Source organism: Pelodiscus sinensis, chromosome Z (assembly GCF_052426305.1).
Source record: "Pelodiscus sinensis isolate ZL-2025 chromosome Z, ASM5242630v1, whole genome shotgun sequence".
NCBI lineage: Eukaryota > Metazoa > Chordata > Testudines > Trionychidae > Pelodiscus > Pelodiscus sinensis.
In genome coordinates this window covers 13,113,820-13,136,757 of record NC_143085.1, presented here as the reverse complement: position 1 = coordinate 13,136,757, position 22,938 = coordinate 13,113,820, and the positions used below count along the sequence as shown (strand labels likewise).

Sequence of the window (22,938 nt, the reverse complement as noted above, 5' to 3'; positions counted from 1 at the left end):
TCATATGGGACCTGTTCCCAACCCCTGGTCATTGTAGTTGCCCTCCCCTCTCCCACCCTCTCTCTTCCCTCTCCCACCTCCTTTTCCCAGTCTCCCCCAGTTTTGTTCAATAAAGACAGATTCCATTTTTGAACACAATTGTCCTTTATTTTGTACATCAAGAAGAGGGGCTTGGGAAGGGTAAGTGGAAGGAAGTGAGGGAGGAATGGGGTACGAGCCCCCGATGGGGAGGACTGGGCTGGCTCTGCGGGCTTCTGGGGGTGAAAGCTCTCCTGCAGCCCCCCAATTGCCCCCTCTCCCCAGATGGCAGCCTGTGGCAAGTGCAGCCGGGCTGATGGCCGAGTGGTGTGATGTGCCCAGTGTGGGTACTCAGGGCACTCCAAGCCAGGACTGCTTTGCAAGCGGGGAACCCCTGAGAACTGTATGTCCAGGGTGGGGGTCGGGACCCTTTAAGCACAGCCCTCGGCTAGCCTGAGACAGCATCTCCACGCTCTAAGTCCTCCTCTGATGCCCTGCTGGCACTGCTTCCGGCCATCCTTAGCCCCGGTTCAGGGTCCACTTAATGTGGACATGCTAGTTCGAATTAGCAAAACGCTAATTCGAACTAGATTTTAGTTCTAGATGCATTAGTTCGAATTAGCTTAGTTCGAATTAACTAATTCGAACTAAGTTAGTTCGAATTAGCGCTATAGTGTAGACGTACCCCTAGTTATTTAAGTTAGTGTAGTCATGGCCAGGACTCAGTTGCCCGGGGGTTGCAATACAACAGTATTGTAAAAAATTGAAGTAACTTTCACCCTTTTCTTGGTGGTACAGCAGGGAGCAGAGCTGATGGTAAGAGGGGGAAGGGAGCAGAGCCCCTACAGGGGCTGTCAGGCAGTAACCAGCCTTGCAGCAGGACTGGCCATGTTGCCCTTGTGATAGCTGTGCCAAGCCCATTGCTCCTCCGTGGTTCACGTGGGAAGGGCCCGGGGTGGTGGTTGGTGTGCTTTGCTTGGGAGGGACAGCAGGGGAAGGAGAGGGGGGAGCCAAAGGGCAGAGAAGGGTTCCCTGGTCCAGTGGAGCTGTCAGCTCCACGGGCTCTTGGGCAATGTTGGGGAGGGCTCCAGCTTCACACTCCTGGAAGGGGCAGGGCTGAGGAGGGAAGGGGCTGGGTTGAGGTCAGCCGGATTCCAGGAAAACTGCTCCATTTGCCCCCATCCCTGTCAGTGGCTCTGCCCTGGTGACAGTGTGTTAGAACATCCAGGAGCAAATTCAGTCCGGGTGTAAGAGGGCCTTGCTGCCATTGGTGGGGGCTGAGTTACAGCAGCTTTTGCTGAGGCTGAGCTTGGCTGGCCGAGCTCAAAGGCGAGAAGTGTCTCTGGCATGCACCCTGTTGACCGTGTTGCCACGTGTGCCTCCTCCCACTCTGTGGGTCCCTCTGTCTAATGGTTGTCCCATCTCTGCATATTCACCACCCAATGGAGCCTCTTCATAGAACCATAGAGCTGGAAGAAACCTCAGGAGGTCATCAAGTCCAGCCTCCTGCTCTAGGCAGGACCAATCCCAACTAAATCATCCCGGCCAGGGCTTTGTCAAGCCAAGACTTAAACACCTCTAGGGATGGAGATTCCACCACCTCCCTAGGTAACCCATCCCAGTGCTTCACCACTCTCCTAGTGAAATAGTTTTTCCTAATATCCAACCTGGACCTTTCCCACCGCAACTTGTGACCATTGTTCCTTGTCCTGCCATCCATCACTACTGAGAACAGCCTCTCTCCATCCTCTTTGGAACCTCCCTTCAGGAAGTTGAAGGCTGCTATCAAATCCCCCCCCAATCTTCACTCTGCAGACTAAAGAAATCCAAATCCCTCAGCCTCTCCTCAAAGGTCATGTGCTCCAACCCCCTAATCATTTTGGTCACCCTCTGCTGGACCCTCTCCAATGTGTCCACATCCTTCCTGTAATTGGGGGCCCAGAACTGGACACAATACTCCAGATGTGGCCTCTTCCTGCCCATCCTCCATTCTGGCCACCCTACGTACTCTTCCTTGTATGGTTCCCCCCCTCCCAGCCTGGACACCTCTCCCCCCAGCCTCTCTCCATGTGCTCTCTCCACACATGCCTCCCATCCTGGGCATCTACCAAGCCACAATGAATGCACGGAGGCCCTTGCCTAAGCAGCAATGACCAGGAAAGGCGGCGTGCAAACGGCACTGTGGCAGTGCTGGGTGGAGGGGAGTGCTGGCTCCAGTCACTTGGCTTATTTTGCACTCTGGCAGTGAAAAGGCATGGCCTCCAGCCTTGAAACACAGCCTTTCAATGAGGCCAGCTCTGTTGGAGCAGAGATTGGAGCTGACGGGGCAATGGTCCTTGTTGGTTGCTCTGCTCCAGATGGGGTGTCTCCCTGGAGCTCTGAGCAATGGCGAATGTGCCAGGGAGGGAAGGGGTTACATGAATGATTTTGTGGTCTTGGCATGGCTGTTAGTGAGGGCGGGTGCTTCACGCCCAGGTGCCCGCAAGCCAAATGCTCTCTGCTCACACACTCCTTGAAGGAGTCATGTCCATGCTCCCCTGTGTGGGGCTCAGAGCAGGTCTGGGCACTGTGTGCTTTGGGGTGGAAATACAGATGGGGAGAGCTGGAGGGAAGTAGATTTTGACAGCTCTTGCATATAACAGGTGATCTAATCTTTAAGAGGGCCAGAGGCGGGTCTGGAGAAATGAAGGGGCTGTGTCTCAGCACAAAACTTACCTGTAGGCAGCCGCCAGAGCAAGGGAGGTGAATGGCAGCTGTGGGTAGCAAGGGGTGATGAGCAATTACACCCTGCACATGGCCTAGCTGAACACCTGCTCCATCTTGTCCGGTGGGGAGAAGCTGGAGATGCTGTTGGTTTTCCTGGTAATTTGCCTGTGTTGGATCTGATTGCTGATTCTTTGATCATGTAATGGGATGTACAGACAGCTCAGCAAGAGTCGGTAGATGTGTGCGAGCTTCATGGTGCATTGGAGAGGTGTGTGTGAGCCTCATGGTGCATTGCCCCCCTGGGTGACCAGACAGCAACTGTGAAAACTCAGGATAGGGTGAGGGGTAACTGGCACCTATGTCAGACAGAATCCTGAATATTGGGGTTTATGGATGTTAAAATGGTTCACCAATTAACTGGTTAACTGTTTTAACGCTGCGTCTGCCTCCCGGTTTGGTAAGCAGACGGTGCCCGTAGGCTCCTGGGCAAATTTTTTTGGGGGGCCCTCCATGCTCCCAGAAGGAGTTTGGCTTTGGACAGAAGGGGTAGGGCGGGGGCAGCCAGTGCTCAGCTCTGGCTGGCCCACAATGCCCCTTCCCTGAGTCCCTAGAGCTGCATGGAGACGTGCTCTAGTGGGGATTTAAAGGGCTGGGGCTCTGGCCGTTTCCGCTGCCCAGTAGCAGTGGTGGTGGCTGAGAGTCTTGGGTCCCTTTGAATTGCCAGGCCCCGGGACAACTCTCTCTCTTGGCGGGCTTGCGTCTGGCCCAGCTTGTGGCCTGCTGCAGCTGAGAGGTCCCGCCACCTATCCCACCGGCCCCTCCATGGCTTGGGCTGCTCTGGCCCAGTGCAACTGGCTGCCATCAGAGTTCACTTGCAAGGGCTGGTTGACTGGTTAACCTGTAAGTCTCATGCTTACTGGTGAACAATTTAACATCCCATTGGGACAATCAGTGTGAAACTGGGACATACAGTCACCCTAATTCCCCAGCACATGGTGTTTTGCAATTTAAGTTGAAATAGTGCTCTTTGAAATTCCCTGATATTCTTGGTCTTCCTGGCACTGCTTACAGCCTAGGAGGCTCTGTAGGGAAGCATGCAATGAATCTGTTAGGGTGGCCAGATACTTTCACAAAAAAATCTCGAACATGACGGGGAAAAAAATTGGTTGAGAAAAAAAAACAAAAAATGGTGGACCAAAAAAACCAAAACAAAACAGGAGATCAAACTTGTTGAACAACTACAACAAAAAAAGTCATGGCACCTTCAGCTGCCCCCTACCCCCATCAGATACAGCAGGGGAAGACTGTCCCCACTGGCCTTCCGTCTGAGAAAAACAAACAGTACATGTCCAGTATTTTCTGGGTTTTTTTGCCAGACTGGGATCACAAATACCAGACTGTTCAGGCAAAAACCAGACACCTGGCAACCCTAGAGTCAGTTCTCAGCCAGCCAGCCTAGAGCCGGGTAGGGTGAGATATGTTTTTAGGGAGCAGCATGTTCTTGCTCCCTGAAGTTTGGGGTTCCAGTGCGTTGTTCTGAATTCTACATGATAAAGCAGCATTACAGTGCCTCTTCCAGCAAGCCTATGTCTGTTTTTAGCATATTTCTCTGTGCATTCTGGGAATGTAACACAGAGCATAGGGGATTAGCATCATGCACCCTCTCCTTCAGGCTAGCCTTGCTGCAGCTCTGATGGGCTCAGGCCATACAGATTTGTGAGGAAGAAGTGCAAGAGAGGACTCGTAAATAATCACACTTGCAGTTCTACAGCACAGTGCCTTCTCTTGGAAGAGAACAAAGGGACCAATGGGAGGAGGTAGAGAAGGGTTGTTATCCTTGCCTGATGACTGGGCAAACTGAGGCATGCAGCAGGGAAGGGACAAGGATTTGTGTTCATGATCTCCAGCTTTTGGAGACAGCTAAGGCCAGATTTGTCCCTGGGTTTCTCCCCCAGGATTGCACAACAAGGAAGTGTAGATGCCGGGAGTCCTGTCTCCCAGTGTCCTGCACTAACTGGCCAGCATGCCCTTTTTCACTGTAGCATGCTGGTCACTTACCACCTAGCTCTAAGATTATGCCCGACGGCTGCTGCTCCAGAAGGTCCTGCAGTGTGTGGAGGGGAGAAGATGGCACATCGCCGGTGGTAAGGGCAGCTGTGTCTGAGAGTGGTGGGAAGAAACAGGGCTCTGGAGAGATGCTTGATGTTGGGACAGATCAGATTCCAAGTCACTTAGAGAGATGCAGAAGATCCAAAGGCAGGGGATCAACACATCCCGAAACCATGCGGACAGTTCCTTGTGCCCTGCAATTCACCCTCACTTCTGGCTCTGGGGAGAAGGAGAATGACAGAGTGCCAGAGAAATTTCCATGTGCCATCCCAGAGCTTTGGAAAGAAACAAATCTGCCAAAGTGACTAATCCAGAGATGGGTCCAACACAGCCCCGAGGACTGAGTTATAGTTTAGCTGCAGTAAATTAGAAAATGATGAATACAGGACTGCCTGCTGCCTGCTTGCCTGTTTTCAAAAAGAGAACAAATAATCAGTGGATTTCCTTGGAGGCATGTGTTTGGAGATGGAGGGGGCAAGTACCCGTAACCAGGGCACTGTGAGAAACATAATCCTTTGATCAAAAACCCAATGGGTAGTTTTGGGTCAAAGACCCCAGGACTAGAGAAAGTGGCTGTGGGTGTCTCTCATTTTTTTATGAGAAGGCTACTGAAAACCTGAGAAAGGAGTTACACCATTGGCTTTATCTCAGCCTCAGAAAAGGAGTGTTTGGACCATGTGACACTTACCTATTGCTATAGGAGCCCCAAGGCAGTGGACCGGGAGGTTTATTCCCCAGTGTGAAGGTTAGAAATGAAGACCGTAGGTTCTAATGATGCCATTCCTGATGGTGAGAACTCAGCAGGAGACTGTTGGGACACCATCGGCTGCAGCAGCTGGTGGTCACCTCATTAGCTAACGAACCATGGACGAGCAATGAGCAAGATGGTCTAGAGAACCTTGAGGGTCATCTGAGCTCATCGTTGCTGAGGTTTAATCCTGTCCTTGTTGCCCTGTGCTGCCCCATCTATTTGTTACAGCCACCTGTTGTCTGATTTTGTACTTAGTCCCTGCCCCCATGAGATTGCAGTCTAGCGTTGTGTGGTGTGTGTGTGTGTGTTAGGGATGTGAATGGGTAACTGATTACCGGGGAGTAGCCCACCACAGGCAGAGAGCTGTTCCAGCCCCCTGTGGGCTGGCAGTCGGCAGCCTTGCATGAGGCTGGAACAGTAATATATGCAGGCCTGCCGATGGGGCGGGTGGAGGTACATGGAGCAGCTGCTCTGGAGATTCTAAATGCCTGGGGCTCCCAGCTCCTGTGGCCGTGATGAAAGACAGAGTCCTGGGCCCTTTAGAGTTGCTGCTGGAGTGCTGGGTGGCATGGTCTGATGGCTGGGGGGAAGTGTTACAGTGGGCTGGCCTCCCTCCCACATGGCCCAGTAGTTTAATGATTCTGTCAGTTCCCCAGAATAGGAGTAACAACAGTAACAGGGAAGGTAGAGAGACCCCATGGATGGTTCAGCAGGCTTTGTACCAGCCAGGAAGACAGCACTCTTGAACTTTGGTCACATCTCTGCCACTGACTTGCTGTCTGACCTTGAACAAGTCCATTAACTCTCTGTGCTGCCATGGAAGGTGCTTCGTGGGCTGTGGGTGAGAAGTGCTAAGCATTGTGGGAAGCAGAAGGGGGAAAATGTGAAATGAGCCAAGAGGGAACTGTCGCTGAGGTTTTCATCTTGATTAAATAAAGAGTAAACACACAAAGGGGCAACAAAGGCCAGCCTGGTTAAGTGGAGCTGTAAGGAATAGGACCAGCAATAATAATGAGGTTAAAAATATAATCAATCCACTAAGGGAGAGGATTGCACGAGCTATAAAAATAAACAAAATCAGGTTACAGAAATACTTAGAGGAGCAAAAGTTAATACTGAATTCTGGATTGCAGTGACGATCTCAACTCCTAACAAAGGGCTCTTTAGATCTATTATTAATAGGCAGAAGATAAAAAGGAAAAACTGGTCCAGTAAAAATGATGACGGGGACTTGAACATAAGAGCTAAGGAAAGGGCAGATTTTACGTGAGCTTGTGGCTGTCTTTGTGGGGTGGGACGAAGACAGGGAAATGCCTGAGACAGGGAAGTGTTTTATTGGACCTGGACAGGAAGCTGTTGCCTACTACTCTCCCCTAAGGATGTTAAATACCAGTTAATTTACTAGTCAAGTAGTCCATAGAATTTCCAGGATCACTCCTACGTTATTCTGTCTGTGCTTTTCCTATTGTCATTCCCGAATGTCTCTAGCTCTCCATGACATTTAAAAAGAAATAATAATCATCCCATGCTCTTTCAGTTTTGTGATGCAAGGTAAGCAATCTGCATATGTTCCAATTAGGCACTTCCTCATTCCTCCTTTGAAATGTACAAGAGCCCCTCAAAGGAGAAATGTGGAACTCCGTGTGCAGCCCAGAGCTAGCGGGAAGTCCTGCTTTCTCTGGGCTCCATGAGGGAGGGGTGGGGGGACTCTTCTACATTTCAAAACAGAAGTGCCCTCATGGAGCTTGGGGTCAGCAGGGAACTCCCCAGCTGACTCCAGGTTCTGCAGAAATGCCACATGGAGCCCATGGTCAGCGAGGGAGTCCCCAGCTGATCCCTGGCTCCAGGTGGCACTGCCGCTTTGAAACATTGTGGAGGCATTTCAACAGGGCAGCGCCACATGGCTGACCCTGGGCTCTGTGCAGCGCTGCCCCTTTGAAACGCACCCATGGTGTTTCAAAGCAATAGCGCCACTTTGAAGTATTCTCTCTTCCTCCTCCATTTGCTGCCTCCATTTGCTGCCTCTATCTGATAGAGGGGGAGGTGGGGGGAGAGTGACTAGTTGACTAGTCCTTAACGCCCTTGCTCTACCCACCTCCAAAGTGTCCTTTCAGCTCTCCTCCAACCCTTCACCACCTTCCCTTGCCACCGTCTGATTTCCTCGTCCCTTGAAAGCAGCCCTCTGGCTGTCTCCTATGGGGAGAATTCTTTACTAGCCAGAAACAGGGTGTTTAGGGCTAATGGAAGAAGTTACAGCCCCTACACTTGAAGCTGGAGTAGTTTACTCCCTGTCTCCCACCTTTGCTCTTGGGCACTTGCTGCTAAGGTTTTTAGGGTAAGTATTGTTTCTGGGGATCAGTTTGCCCAGGGCCTCGCACCGTGGAGCACTGAAATTAGTTGTGGCATCTGGGCATAGTTGTAATAATAGTGACACTAATTGGTAGATCATAATTAATCAACCACATATGAAATGAACTGCCTCTGCAGAACCAGTAGGGGACTAATTAGAACATCTGGGCTACGTCTAGACTGGCATGGTTTTCCGCAAATGCTTTTAACGGAAAAGTTTTTCCGTTAAAAGCATTTGCGGAAAAGAGCGTCTAGATTGGCACGGACACTTTTCTGCAAAAGCACTTTTTGTAGAAAAGCGTCTGTGACAATCTAGACGTGGTTTTGTGCAAAAAAGCCCCGATCGCCATTTTTGTGATCGGGGCTTTTTTTGTGCAAAACAAATCTGAGCTGTCTACACTGGCCCTTTTGTGCAAAAGCTTTTGTGCAAAAGGACTTTTGCCTGAACGGGAGCAGCATAGTATTTCCGCAAGAAGCACTGATTTCTTACATGAGATCGTCAGTGTTCTTGTGGAAATTCAAGCAGCCAGTGTAGACAGTTGGCAAGTTTTTCCACAGTTGCTTTTGCGGAAAAACTTGCCAGTCTAGACACAGCCATGCAGATTACTTACCCTGTATCACAAAACTGAAAGAGCATGGGATGACCATTATTTCTTTTGAAATGTCACGGAGAGCTAGAGACATTCGGGATGACAGGAGTAAAAGCATAGATAAAATGAAGTAGGAGTGATCCTGGCAGTTACCACCCTGCAAATTTTCCTAGGAAAATTATGGAACAATTATAATGTGGGTACTAACTCATGAAACTCCTAGAGATAACAGAGCCGTAGTATATGAGCATTACGCAGGGTTGGCTCAGGAATAGATCCTGCCAGATGAACTAGATTGTGTTTCATTGATAGAAGGACAATAGTGCCAGTGGATGAAAGACATGCAGACAATTACATATTATGCTTGACCTTTAGTAAGGCATGCTGATGCAGGGTCTTGTGCAGTCTTGCAATTAATTCAGCTCAGGGCTGGTCAGGATTAGTGCCAGACATTAAAACAGTGGGAGCACTAGAAATCAAGTAGTGATGAATGGCAGCATATCAGATTGGTGGGAGATTTTAGTGGGGTATTGTGGAGACAGAGGGGTAGATCCAGTCTTACTTAGCGTCTTGTACAATCTTCTGGAAGAGAAGGTGACAAGCACATGTCTGAAATGTACAGATGATATTTGGGAGGTGTTGCAGTTGCTTTTGAGGACAGGGAACACAAAAGGATCTAGAGAGGATAGAACTGTGAGCAAGAGCTGTGAGATTATGTTTATTCTGTATCTGGCTGATACAGCTGGGGAAACATAATCCCAACCAGAGCTACTCAGTGACAGGCCATCTGGGAAGCAGGAATTGAATTTGTCTCCAGGCTAACTGTGAATCAGTCATTATATAGTGTCCCGCTTTCTTTTAAGGGAATACTGGGTTACTTACAGCAAGGTGCTATTTTTTTTTAAAGTCTTTGTGATGGCTTCTGTTGCCCATTGGTAATGGAACCCAAAGCAGAGACTTTATTGTGCAGCTCCAGGTCACTGGCCTTTCAAGGAAACCCTCTGGATAAAACTTGAAGGCAGCTCCAGATTTTCATTCATTCAGATTGCCTCATTATCAACCTGTGCTCCTGCCTGCCTGCCTGCCTGTCTTCCACCCCACTGGCTGTCCCTCATCAGGTACTCTGATTGTAATCTCTGAGGCAGGGACCATCATTCCATTTTACAGAACTAGGCTGTCTCCTTATTGGAGACTCGGTGTGCTAGCAAAGTACAGGTAACCTAGTAATGTGGAGGGTGCTCGTGCATTAATTTCAGCACGGTAACTCAATCCTGGTGTATCTTATAGAGTGAGTTTGACTTTATCCCTCTCACAGAGGAAGAATAAGCCACCTTGAGTTACTGACGATGTAGATAGGTTGATGCAAGACGCGGGATAGACACTGTGTTACTTACGTTGACTGTTGCTGCCTTTCAGAAGCCATTCCACAATGTCCTACACTGGCCACTCACTCGGTGCAAGTGCTGTTGGTGTTGCACCCGCGCACAAGAAGCAGAGTGTAGACGCGCATACATGATTATTGCAGCGGCTGTATGCCGACGTACGTTAGGTCAACTTAATTCTGCAGGGTAAACATGGCTTTAGCTGCCTTATATCTATGCATATTGAGCACCATTTAAATTCCTGTGCCTTGGCCTGAATAAACAGCCCTGAATATTTCAGAAGGGAAAGGTAGGGTAACGGAAAGCTGAGTAGTAGAAGGTGAGGGCAACAGAAGTTGTCTGTGCCAGCATAATGAAAAGAGAAATAGCTAAAAGTCCCTTAATATAAACTGTACACCTGATCACAAACTCAAGGAATGCCGATGAAAGACTCATTGACACCAACTGACAAGGGTTCAGGGATTGTCTGTTACTCTCAGGAGATCACCTGGGACCATCATCCTTTCCACAACCACTTCAGATCCAGGAGGCAGTGGACTGTGTCCTTAAGAGACCAGGCAGTGTGTCATACATAGAACAGTCAGACTGCTGGATCTGGCTGTAATGCAGGGACATCAATAAAGGCCTGTTTGTCTGAGCCTCTGGCAGGGTTATCTCTGTATTAGCTGCCACTCTCCCGTACCCAGCAGGGATGTCACATGTGGCTTGGGGAGTTACTATAGGCTGCAGAAGACCCATGAAGTATGAGAAGGAATAACCACAAGCTGTGGTTTTGATGCAGAACTCCCTTGGCGTTTTGGATGGAATTAGGCATTTGGAAGGGTACAGCCCAATTTGCTTTTTGACTAAACCCTCAGTCACTGCTCTGTGAGGCTCAGAAATTAATGAGTCTCCAGTGCTAGTGTATCACTGATAGGTGCAACCAAATCTGAAACCTCTGGAGCTTCTAGGGTTGTCCAATGGTCTCCCAAAAAATACCGGACATGTGGTATTTTTCGGTCGAGAGGAAAAAAATAAAAAAAGAACATGGGATAATAAGGCCCCTGTTCTAGGGTGCCCAGAGCGGTGATCGTGGTCCCGCCTCCCAGCTGGGACTTCTAGGCTGGGAGGTGGGGCTGCCATCAGTGCTGTGAGCCTGTGATTGTGCAGAAGCCTGGTGGGGGTGCGGGGAGCGGCTGGGACTCTCCACCAGGCTTCTGCGCAATCACAGGCTCCTAGCGCTGATCGTGGCCCCACCTTCCAGCTGCTCCCCCCAGCCACGCCAGGCTTCCATCCGGTGCACAGCTGGAAAAATCAGAGAATACTGGACATTGCACATGTCCAGTATTCTCTGGATTTTTTTTACTGGACAAAGAATGCAAATACTGGACTGTCCAGTAGAATACCGGACACCTGGCAACCCTAGGAGCTTCGTGCATGAGAGACTATAGCTTGAGCTTAAAGCAGGCTGGCTCTCAGCTAAGGCTGTAGTGCGCACTCATTCTGCCTGTCTATAAATGGTTTAGTGCCACTACACGGGACAGTGAACCACACCCAGCAGGTGCCTCTGTTATACAAGCACTGGAATGTTGGCTATTGGATAACTCACTCTTTGCTCAGGCTGTGTTTCCTGTCTCTGACAGAAGATGCTGAACTACAGAAAGCAGATGGTTGGCAGAAGGGGTCTGGGCCTGGATGCGGGAAGGATAAGTGCTTGATAATGGGGGTCTTGAGTAGGTTTGCTGTTTGCACCCCCTGTAGTGCAATCCTCTTGCTTTGTCTCTGTCTTTAGCATTAAGTTTTCCTTTTGGCAAATATTTCTGGACAAAGGTAAGGTAAGGCCCAGATTTCCAAGGTAGCTGATCCAATACCGTTTATAGTAATGATGGTCTGTAGAACAGACCTGATCTAGCTGAACTGCATGGAATACATCTGTAGGATGCTGGATTAGGTGTATTACATACTGATTTTCAACTTCTCAGTTTCCTGCCCCGCTGTCATGGGCCATAGGAAAAAAAGGGGGTAGGTATGTTCTTGAACGCGGGCTCTTGGGCACTTTGGTGTAAAAGTGATGGGAGGATAGGCTTGGGATGGAGCTTGGGGAGTAGCTAATCTTCCTCTCAGTCCTGCCATACCCTGGAGAATGGGGGCTGTCATCCCAAGGGATTTCCAAAGCCCTATGTAAGCAAAAGGTCACCAGAGCGTTCACAAAAATAAAATAGGATATTCCTGGAGTGAACTGTTGCCACATACAGCTCTCACCCTACAAACAGGTATGTGTTACACTGTAATCCGATAGAAGTCATGGGACCACTCATTCTTAGAATAATGTGTTTGTGTGTTTGCAGAGTAAGAGATGGATGTGCTAGGTTCTCAGGTAGGACTCAAATCTTTCAGCCCCAGCCTCTACTGCTGGTGCTGAAGGTGAGCTCCTGTTGTGCTCAGAAAGGGTATGTCTACCCTACAGTGTTATTTCGAAATGTCTTATTTTGAAATAGTTATTTTGAAATAAATACAGGCAGTCCCCGGGTTACGTTCAAGATAGGGACTGTAGGTTTGTTCTTACGTTGAATCTGTATGTAAGTCGGAACTGGCGTCCAGATTCAGCCGCTGCTGAAACTGACCGCCAGTTCTGACTTACATACAGAATCAACTTAAGAACCCCAAGCGTCCCCAAGTCAGCTGCTGCTGAAACTGATCAGCAGCTGATTCCAGGAAGCCCAGGGCAGAGCAACTCTGCCTCGGGCTTCCTGTAGTCAGCGCTGGTCAGTTTCAGCAGCGGCTAAATCAGGACGCCTAGGGCAGAGCAGCTGGGGTGCTGCTGGGTTGCTCCAGTAGCGCCGCTCCTCGGCACTACTGGACCAACCCAGCAGCACCCCATGTGCTCTGCCCCAGGCGTCCGGAGAAAAGCCTAGTCTGCTGGGGGGAGGGAGGCGTACTAGCTGCGCCCCCCCCACCCCAGCAGACCAGGAAGACATGGGTGGCGGACCGAGACGCACCGCGGTCCCGCCGCCTGGGTCCTCCACGGCTTTGCTCCCAGTCTCCCTGGTCTGCTGGAGACCAGCAGACCAGGGAGACGGGGATCAAAGCCTCTGAGGACATCAGCAGTGGGGACAGCCGCGGGGCGTCTGGGCTGTCCCACTGCCGGCTTCCCCTGTGGCTTTGTAAAGCCTCGGGGAAGCCGGCAGCGGAGCAGTCCAGGCGCACCTAGGCTGCCTCGCTGCCCAAGCCCCCCCGCAGCTTTGCAAAGCCACGGGGAAGCCAGCAGCAGAGCAGTCCAGGCGCGCCTGGGCTGCCTCGCTGCCCAAGCCCCCCCCCGCAGCTTTACAAAGCCACGGGGAAGCCAGCGGCGGAGCAGTCCAGGCACGCCTGGGGTGCCCCGCTGCCCGAGCCCCTCCGCGGCTTTGCTCTGCGTCTTCCTGGTCTGCAGACCAGGGAGACGCAGAGAAAGCCCCAGAGTACACGGGCGGCAGGACCGCGAGGTCCCGCAGTCCGTGTACTCTGGGGCAGCCCCGTTCGTAACTGCGGATCCGACGTAAGTCGGATCCGCGTAAGTCGGGGACTGCCTGTAACGTGTCTACATACAAAATGCATTTCAAAATGCATGTCCACACTGAGTGGATTCTGAATTGCATTTAAGGCTGGCTGGAACCAGTTCCAGCAAGGCACCAGGTCAGGACTTACTGTGTGGGGCTGCTGCCAGAGGCTATCTGAGGTCTGTGCTTAAAGGGATCCCCTCCTGGACAGCCGGTTCTCAGGTTTCCCTGCTTGCTTGTCTATCTTGATGAGGGACAGCAAAGCATTTTGTCTCTGCGTGCTCTGGTTGTCCTCACTCGGGACACCACAGCACTCTGCAGCATGGAGCCGATGCTGCCCCTGGGTACTCTGGTGCTTCTCATGGACATGTTGCTGCGAGCCTGGCTGCACTTTCTACAGGCTGCCATCCGGGAGGTCCATCAGGGGGCTGTCCAGGAGGCCCTGTGGGAGAGTGTCCACTCAGAGGAGCAATAAGAGCCTCCTTGGTCTGCTCTACTGGGAGCTTGTGCCTCATTCCTCCATCACATTCTTCCACTTATCCCTCCCTAGCCCCCCTTCCTGATGTCAAATAAAATACGTGTATTTTCATGAACACAAACTCTCTTTATTTAACAAAACTCGGGGGAGAATGAAACTCTGGTGAGACTGGGGAAAGAAGGCAGGAGAGGGGAGAAGAGAGGGTGGGAGGAGGGAGCTGGAAGGGGGAAGCAAGGGGAAGAAATGGGAGGGGATGCTCAGGGCTCAGGGTTGGGGGTCTTGCTGGACCAACTTGATTGTCATGCAAACCTGTTCCTGGGTTTGCATGTGGTCTCGGCAGCTATCCTGCCATAGTCGTCTAGTGCAGAGATCATGGACACTGGGGGCATCCCCCCCAAACCTGAATAAGATCCATGATCTCCACCCTGGAGCAGGAAGGTGCCCGCCTTCTTCACGCCCTGGCAGTCTCCTGGGAGCTGGCAGACTGCTCCTGGGGAGCGGTGGAGGGCTGGTTGCCAGTGGCTTGCTGGCTCATGTTTTGGGGCCACTGAGTCAGGGGCAGTGACTGCTGGCTCTGGGCTGGCAGGCTTGAAGCTGGCACAAGCACTGTGGCCAGAGTCAACCCCTTTAAGGGCTCCGGAGAGAGGGGGAGGGAGAGGAGTGTTCTTGGTTGAGGCTAGAGTGGCCACCAGGGCACCCTGGGAAGGGCTGGAGGCCCCCTATTTTGAAATAAGTGTCTACACAGCACTTATTTCAAATTAGCTACTTCGATTTTGGCATTATTCCTTGCAGAATGATGTTTACCAAATTCGAAACAAGCGCTCCGCTATTCAAATTTATTTCAAAATAGTGGTTTGGCTGTGTAGATGCTAGGGGCTGGCACCGTGCATGAGCCGTGCGCCCAGGGTAGGGGCCACCCATGCGCCACACATTCAGGGCTGGCACCACGTATGCGTTGCACGCCGGGGGTGGGGCCGGCCAAGATCATTTGGTGTGCACACATAAATGCCCCAGCAGGTGCCATGGCACCTGCGGGCACAGTGTTGGGGACCACAGCTTTAAACTCTGTTATAGTTCTAGCCTTCACAGCCTCCGCTGGCAAGGAGTTCCACGGGTTGATTACACGCTGTGTGGTGAACTTTCTTTTATTAGTTTTAAACTTGCTACCCATTAATTTTATTTGGTGTCCTCTAGTTTAGTGTAAAGTGTCAAATTTAAGCTTATTTACGCTTAGGTCTGAACAAAGACATTAATTATCTTACCCATTACAAAGATAGCTTCCCCAATTATCACCTCTAATATCATTAGCTCACAGACATTTACCTCCCCCCCGCATCCCCCTTCTGTTCTGAAATGTGATTTGTCCTTTTCATATGTGTTCATTTTTTTATTGTATCCTTTGGTATATATGGTTGTGCCAATTTTCTTTCACTATTTGATCTGAGGAAGTGGGTCTGGCCCACGAAAGGTCATCATCTAATAAACCATCTTGTTAGTCTTTAAAGTGCTACATAGTCCTGTATTTTGTTTCAGCTACACCAGACTAACACGGCTACGTTTCTATCAGTAATAAAGAAGTAGGTTGCCTTGGTAGAATCAGGCCTGTTTCAAGTGCTTGTGTGTTAAATGGAATGGTTTTTCTGCAAACACTTCATTGCTGCTTAGCACAATGAAAAGTGAGAACGCAACAAGCCCTTTGCTTCTGCAGAAACCTGTGGATTTTAATGCCGGCTTTTTAGTTCCTACCAGTCTGTATTCTGAATTCTTTTCTCTCTTGCAGCTGTCTGGTGCTACGATTCACAGGATCCCAAATGTGGTGAGTACAGAAATGGTTTAAAGTGGGTATGAAGGGCATGCCTGCCTGGGGTAGCGTGGCCATCTGCATGCACATGCCTGAAGACAGCGTGAACGCGCCTGTAGTTTGAATATGGTGGGAGACAAAGGTAGAGGGAAAGGTGTGTGTGTGTGTGTGTGTGTGTGTATATGAAGTGCCAGCAATGTGTGCATGTGCTGGGCAGTTGCAGAGACAAGAATGTGAGTGTGTGTGCTATTGTGAATGTGATTGTGCAGTGATGGGGCAGAGTAGTATTTATGTATGACAATACAGTTTTGTTTCTTGTTCATAGTAATGTGGATTTTCTCTCCAGGGATGTTTTGGAGACCAGTGACTTAGTCCTGGAATCAGAGATCAGGGTAGCTGCACTAGCTAAAACTACCTTGCAACTCTAGAGTTCAGAGACATTTTTAAATTACTTTTTGCAAAGCACCTACGTGGTTATTCCCATAGAGCCCAATCCAGCTCTCTCTCTCCCAGTTACAACAGGGCTGTCTCCCCTGAAGTCAGGACCTTTCTTCTGGTGGAGAAGAGACCACAGAAGACCACAGTCAGGCCTTTTAATCTTTCAGATACAAAAATTATGTGCCAGGCAGTGGAGCGAGTGCTGGGATAATGAGTGATCTAATTCACAATGGGAAACCCGACTCAGGGAAGGAGGAATTAATCCATATTATGCTAATGTGTGAATTACCTGAGTGCCCTTTGAAACCTAAATTGCATGCATGCTACTCTATCAAATAAACAAGTCTGTCTGAGTTGCGGTCAGTGACCTTAGGGACCGCTTGAGAGGCAGTTAGAAGGGGAGCCTTCTACATTGCTATACCAGCCAGGCCTGTATAAGAACATAAGAACAGCCGTCCTGGGTCAGACCAAAGGTCCATCTAGCCCAGTAGCCTCTCTGCCGACAGTGGCCAGCACCAGGTGCCCCAGAGAGGGTGTGTGCGGGCCTCTGGCATCAGGAGTTTTTCCCTGTCTCTTTAACACCAAAGTATTGCATCCAGCTCCTGATACGGCTCTAGGGAAGAGCACAGCACAACAAGTTTTTTTCTCATTGACGGCCTCCTCTTTGTCATGCTTTGCTCCATGGCTCTCTCTGCTCTCAGCCAAAAAGGGGGGGGAGGAGGAGAGAGGGACCCACCAATTCATGAAAATCACATTCCTTCCCCAAAACTCCCACCTCCCTTCTGTGAGGCCTCATCCGCTCTTTTCCTCTGTTCCCCTCCTCTCCATCACTTGCTATCCCCAGCCCTTATACACTCTCACTAGGTTGAGACGGGAAGTGTGGGGTGGGAATGAGGGATTTGGGTGTGGGAAGGGGTGAGAGGTACAAGCTCTGGGAGGGAATTTGGATGCAGGAGAAGGGGCTGTTGACTCAGGAAGGGGGCTCTAGGCTGGGGAGTGTTGGGCTCAGGTGGAAGGTTGGGGTGCTGAGCAAGCCCGGGCTTGTGGATGTGAGGGTGCAGGAGTTTGGTTGGATATGTGAGGGACTCAGGGCAAGAGGTTTGTGAGTATGATGGGCTCAGGACATAGATTTGTAATGTGTGGACGGTGGAGGAATGTTGTGGCAGAAGACTGGGGATGCAGGAGTGTGGGGATGTAAGAGGCTCAGGACAGGCGGTTCTAGTGTATGATAGGCTCAGATTTGGGGTCAGGTGGTGCAGGAGTGTTATGATGTTGCAGAGGAATGGGGGTTTGGTCCCAATTCGGGGCTTGTTGGCCTGGCTTCATTTTTAAATAAAATATTGTCAGACTCAAAAGGTTTTAGCATTGTCTTTATATGTGAGAGGGGTGAGGAACCTGTTTTGAGTCAAAGGTCACTGACCCACAGTTGGGGCCACACAAGTGAGATGCAAAAAACAAACCAACAAACAAAAAAGCTCCTCCAAAAACCCCCAAGCCTCACTAATGTGGTTCCAAATGTGCTGGTGGGGGTAGGGGACAGAGTGCTAGTGGGTGCTGGGGCTGAGGAGAGGGTGCTGCTGGGTGGAAGGATGCTGGCTCAGGTGGCAGGGTGCTGGGGCAAGGTGCTGGGGCAGGCAGGTGACAGGGTGCTGGGGTCAGGGACATGGTCCTGCTGGGCACTAGGGTGACTGGCAGGGTGCTGGGGCCAGGGCCAGGGTGATGCTGAGTCCTGGGGTGTGAGGCAAGGTGCTGGGGCCAGAGCGGTGCTAGGTGCTAGGGTGGATGGCAGGGCTGCCAAGGAGCGGGATAGGGATGTGGTGCAGGATCTGGGAAGGAGGTGGGGGGCGGAAGGGGTCAAGGTCTGGGTGGTAGGTAGGGTGCAGAAGCAGGCTGGATGTAGGGTGTCTGGCCAGGGAGAGGGAACAGGAGCAGATTGGGGGTAGGGTGTCTGGGAGGGTGCAAGGAAGGGACTTGGGTAGGAGTTGGACCTCCCTGATCCGGACTTGACTGGTCCCAGATGAGGAATTTTTGGACCAGGGGAGGTCATTTCAGGGCTTCTGGTCCCCCCCACCCTTCCCCACTAGGCTTCTTTGCACCTCTATCCCCTGCAACCCAACTGAGCTGCCCACCCCTGCTGGTTCCCTGTAACTCCCCCAAAACCATCCCCCACAATCCAAGGGAGCACAGCACCAGTTCCCTGCAGCCCCTCACATCCCAGCTGAGCTGCCCGTCTGTTCCGTATGCCCTCCCCCATCCACCTCAGCCCAGCTGAGCCCTGCACTGGTTTCCTGCATGCCACCCCCACAGCACAGCTGAGCCTGTTTCCCTGCACTTCCTCCAAGCCCTGCAAAACTGCTGAGCCAAGAGCCGATTCCCTGTCCCTCCCTCCCCTTGAGTCTAGCCCTAGTTAGCGTCCCAGTTCTTACATCCTACTGTAAGAAATCAGTGCTTTTTGCAGAAATACTATGCTGCTCCCGTTCGGGCAAAAGTCCCTTTTGCGCAAAACTTTTGTGCAAAAGGGCCAGTGTAGACAGCTCAGATTTGTTTTGAGCAAAAAAGCCCCGATCATGAAAATGGCGATTGGGGCTTTTGTGCGCAAAAGCGCGTCTAGATTGGCTATGGATGCTTTCCCGCAAGTGCTTTTGCGGAAAAGCGTCCGTGCCAATCTAGATACTCTTTTCCGAAAATGCTTTTAACGGAAAAATTTTCCATTAAAAGCATTTGCAGAAAATCATGCCAGTCTAGACGTAGCCACTGTGTGTTCTTGTGCAAGTACACTGACGTTCTCATGTATGAAATCAGGCCTTCTTGCGCAAGAACTACGATGCTCTCGCTCAGGAATAAGCCCTTTTGTGCAACTGTTCTTATGCAGAAGGCCAGTGTAGACTGGCAACATGAATTTCTTGTGCAAGAAAGCCCTATGGCTAAAATGGCCATCGGCACTTTCTCGGGCAAGAGAACGTCCACACTGCCATAGATGCTCTTGTGCAAAAGCACCACTTGCACATGGCAGTGTGGATGTGTTCTTGCACAAGAAACAACCAGTGTAGACATAGCCTAAGAGTTCCCTCACATGAGCAAAATGAATTTTTTTCCCCCTCCTCATCCCCTCTTCTAACACCTTCCTCTACACCTGCCCTGCCTCTTTCCTCTGGTGCTGATCACTCCCCTGCAGGTGTCTGCCCTTCTGCTTCACCCCCAGAATCCTTGGGCACCTGCACCTTCCCTTACCCCTTCACCCTCTTGGTGCCTCCCCTTCCTTCACTTCTCATGCCCCCTTTGCTCCCTTTTTCTCTGATGCCCCCCCCTCACCACCCTCTGCCCCCATGCCCCTGTGCTCTCTCACATGATTTGCTCCATCCCGACCTTCCTCATGTCCACCCCTTCTTTCAAGCCTTCTCCCAGCAGCTCCCCTCACCCCTCTAGCCCCCAATGCCCTTCCCCTCTCCCCTCCCAGCATCAGTCTGTCCCCCTCCCACTGACACCTCCCCGCCTGCCTTTTTCCTCATTGTCTGCACTTGGCCCCCTGCCATTTGTCTCTCCTCCACCCTTGTCCCTTTGGTGCCTTCCCCTTTCCCTTCCCCTCCACCTCCTCACAAGCACCTTCCTCTCCCAGCCCTTCCCCTTTCCCTCTGCACAAGCCCCTTCCCTCCCTTTCCCTTTTCCTCTTCCTCTCCCGTACCTTCTGCCTTCCACTTTGTGGGGCCAGAGTCTGCGCTCTGTCCTCAGACTCTGAACCCGCAACTCAGCCATGCGGCGCAACACAGAGCCCAGCAGGTTTAAAATCCCAGGCTGTGACATTACGTTGCGTCCGGACATCTTCCCACCCACTGGTTTGAGCATGCTGTGCAGGGCAGCAGCAGCTGGCAAGGAGGAGCTCAGAGAAGGTTGCGCATGGCAGGGACGGGACCGGGATGGGACCGGGGGGAGAGACGCTCTGGGGCTGGGGTGGGAAGACGCATGGAGGCGTGGGGGTCGGGACCTGTTCCAGCTCCAAATATTGCTGGAACATGGGCACCACGAGCTCACACAACTCACCACCCATGCCTCTACTGGCTAGCCGGCTCTCTCTCTCTCTCTCTTTTTCAGGGGGTGCGGGGGAGTGCCGGCTCCTTGCAGAACCCCTCGTTTTGCTCCAGGGAACCCCAGGGTTCCACGGAGCACCAATTGGGAAACACTGCTCTAAGCCAACTCTGTATCAGGACCTCTCCGCAGCCCAGTGCTGCTCATTTGTCAAGTGTCTCACTCATTTGGGAGCCCTTCGCTTATGAGAAAGGGGTGAAGGTTTTAAGTGTCATGCTCAGAGAACTGTAGGGGGAGGGGATGCGTGTGTCTCTGGATGGCAGAGGTTGGGGATCAGAATGGGAGTCCTGGACAGAGGACTGCAGGGCCGGGGTGATGGAAAGGATTCATTTGTGCTTGGCTTCCCATTTTATCTGAGGACAAGACTTGATTTAAAAATTGAAGATGGCTTTTGAGCAGTGTGAATGGGGCCGGGCTCTCAGCAGAGGCCAGAAGTCAAGACTCTTCTGTCCGAAAGGCCAGCCAGGCATTCTGATGTCTGCTCGTCACCCAGTTCTGCGCTCGGAAGAGCATGAGAAACACAGCATGGGGTGGCCGGTTATATTTCCGAGGCCAGAAAAGATCTTTGTGTGTCAGCAAGAAAATAAACTGGTGACTTTACGCATACTTAAATATGCATTTAAAATGTCAGTCACAACTGATATTAAAGGAACAGTTATAAATAGTTTTTATAAAGGGTTAAAAAGCCTAATAAGTGTTTAAATGAATGGTTAATCAATTGTTCGTGGTCAACAGATCAACAGTTGGTTATAATCATGGCTTATAGCCATTTATAATGCCTCTGAATGATGTCCCGACAGTGTTCATGTCTGTGACATACTTATATCGAATCATTTATTGAGTTTTTATTAACTCTTTATAAAATGGAGTCTTAATATAAAGTGTCACCAAAATGGGTAACTTCCATGGTAATGGGACATGGATAGTTTATATTTTATATGCCACTGTTGGACTTATAAACCCTCAAAAAAGCCGCTCTCCTATATATGTATATTTCTGAGGCATATTATTTCTGATACATGTGACATTTTAAGGACTAGTGTGATTTTTTTTTTAAGCCTGCCATTTTGTATATGTTGGATCAGATCAAAGGTCCTTCTAGCCCAGTATCCTGTCTACCAACAGTGGCCAATGCCAGATGCCCCAGGAGGAATGAATAGAACGGGCAATCATCAAATGATCCATACCCTTGTCCTCCAAGTCCCAGCATAAGGTAGTCAGAGGCCTAGGAAGGTGTTGCATCCAACCATCTTGCCTAATAGCTATCGATTGAAGTATCTTCCAAGCATTTCTCTGATTCTTTTTTTAGCCCAGTTTTCTTTTTGGTCTTCATAACATCCTGTGACAATGAGTGCCACAGGTTGGCTGTGCTTTGTGTGAAGAAGTACTTCCAAAGTTTTGTTTTAAACCTGCTGTCTATTAATTTCATTGGGTGTCCTCTGGTTCTTGTGTTGTGAAAAGGGGTGATATCAGTGCACCTCATCTTTATGGAGACATATTGGCACACTACTTACAGTCCTTACCTGTGTGCGTGGTGAGATGGCCCTGTGGTTTGGGTGTCAGCTTAGGATTTGGGAGACCACACTTTGGTTCTATGCTCTGCTGCAGATTTCTTGTGGACCTATGAGCAAGTCACTTAGTGTCTTTGTGCCTCTGTTTCCCACCTGTAAAATGGGCCTAATAATGCCACCCCTCTGGCATGCTGTTTCAGTTCCTGGCACTGATCACTTGTGGAGCAAGAGAAAGGACCCAGCTGCTTTGCTCCATGCCTTCCTGACTGCCCAGTGACAGGAGTAAAGTTCTGACTCCCCATGCAGTTCAGGGACAGCCAAGTCTTGGTGACATTGTTCTCAGGCTCCAGTGGATGTGGCGATTGGGAGGACTACTGATGTATTGGCTTAGAATTCTGCTTTAATTGTGGCTTCTTCTCACAGACTGGGCTGCTACAATAAAGCACATGTTCCTTTGTGCTGCTTATTATAAAGTGGAATGTCTGGATTTCAGCAGCCCAAACATTACCCATCAGGGAGAATGTAATGAGGAAGGAAGCCAGACAAGGTTATGCACCTCGCAGATTAATATGACTCACCACGGTTTCCACTGAAACGATCCCTGGCAGCCTACAACTGTAGACAGTAGAGCCAACTTTTACTGGCACTGGGCTCGCTGGTATTGTGATGGCTCATCCACCACCGGGTACCTGTCCCCTTTCATTGCTATGTTCCATCACTAAGGCTGTGTTGACTGCGGTGGCTCAGTTATGCTTTCGTATCCATGGCATTACAGGGTGGCTCTGGCTCAGTATTGATGGGTTATTGGAGTGTGAGGCAGGGGCAAGGGCTTGCAGCTGCCTTGGCACGACGGCCTAGTGCTTACAGGTGACCATCATGGCTGTGAAGAATCTAAGTCTGTGCTTAATGACTTGAGCAATGAGAACAGCGCTGGGCAGGGGGTCAGTGTCTGAGGGGACTGTGTGCAGTGAAGAGAGCCAGCTGCAGCAGTCAGAGACCCAGGCTGAAGGGGTGAGGCTGAAATGGGTATGGCTGGGCAAGGAGGACCTTTTCATTAGAGATGTGGAAGGAGCAGGAGGAATAAGAAAGCAAACCAAGCGAGGAAGCTACTAGTGTAAGCCCGGGTCTGCTTGTCAGGCTAAATTTAGGACCTGGCCCAGTGAGGAAATCCTGCTGAATTATGAATGAGACTTGACTAAGGCCCTGC

The 22,938-nt window shown here is 50.6% G+C and overlaps 1 protein-coding gene across 1 annotated transcript in view; it reads left to right on the top strand.

Annotated features, from left to right (window-relative positions):
- Positions 1–22,938, top strand: part of LOC102458003 (carbonic anhydrase 15-like) — a 44,597-nt gene that overhangs the window by 7,388 nt on the left and 14,271 nt on the right. Inside the window, exon 2 of the mRNA XM_006134789.4 lies at positions 15,679–15,714. Coding sequence (XP_006134851.1) covers positions 15,679–15,714 — 36 coding nt within the window. The remainder of the gene's footprint in view (positions 1–15,678; positions 15,715–22,938) is intronic.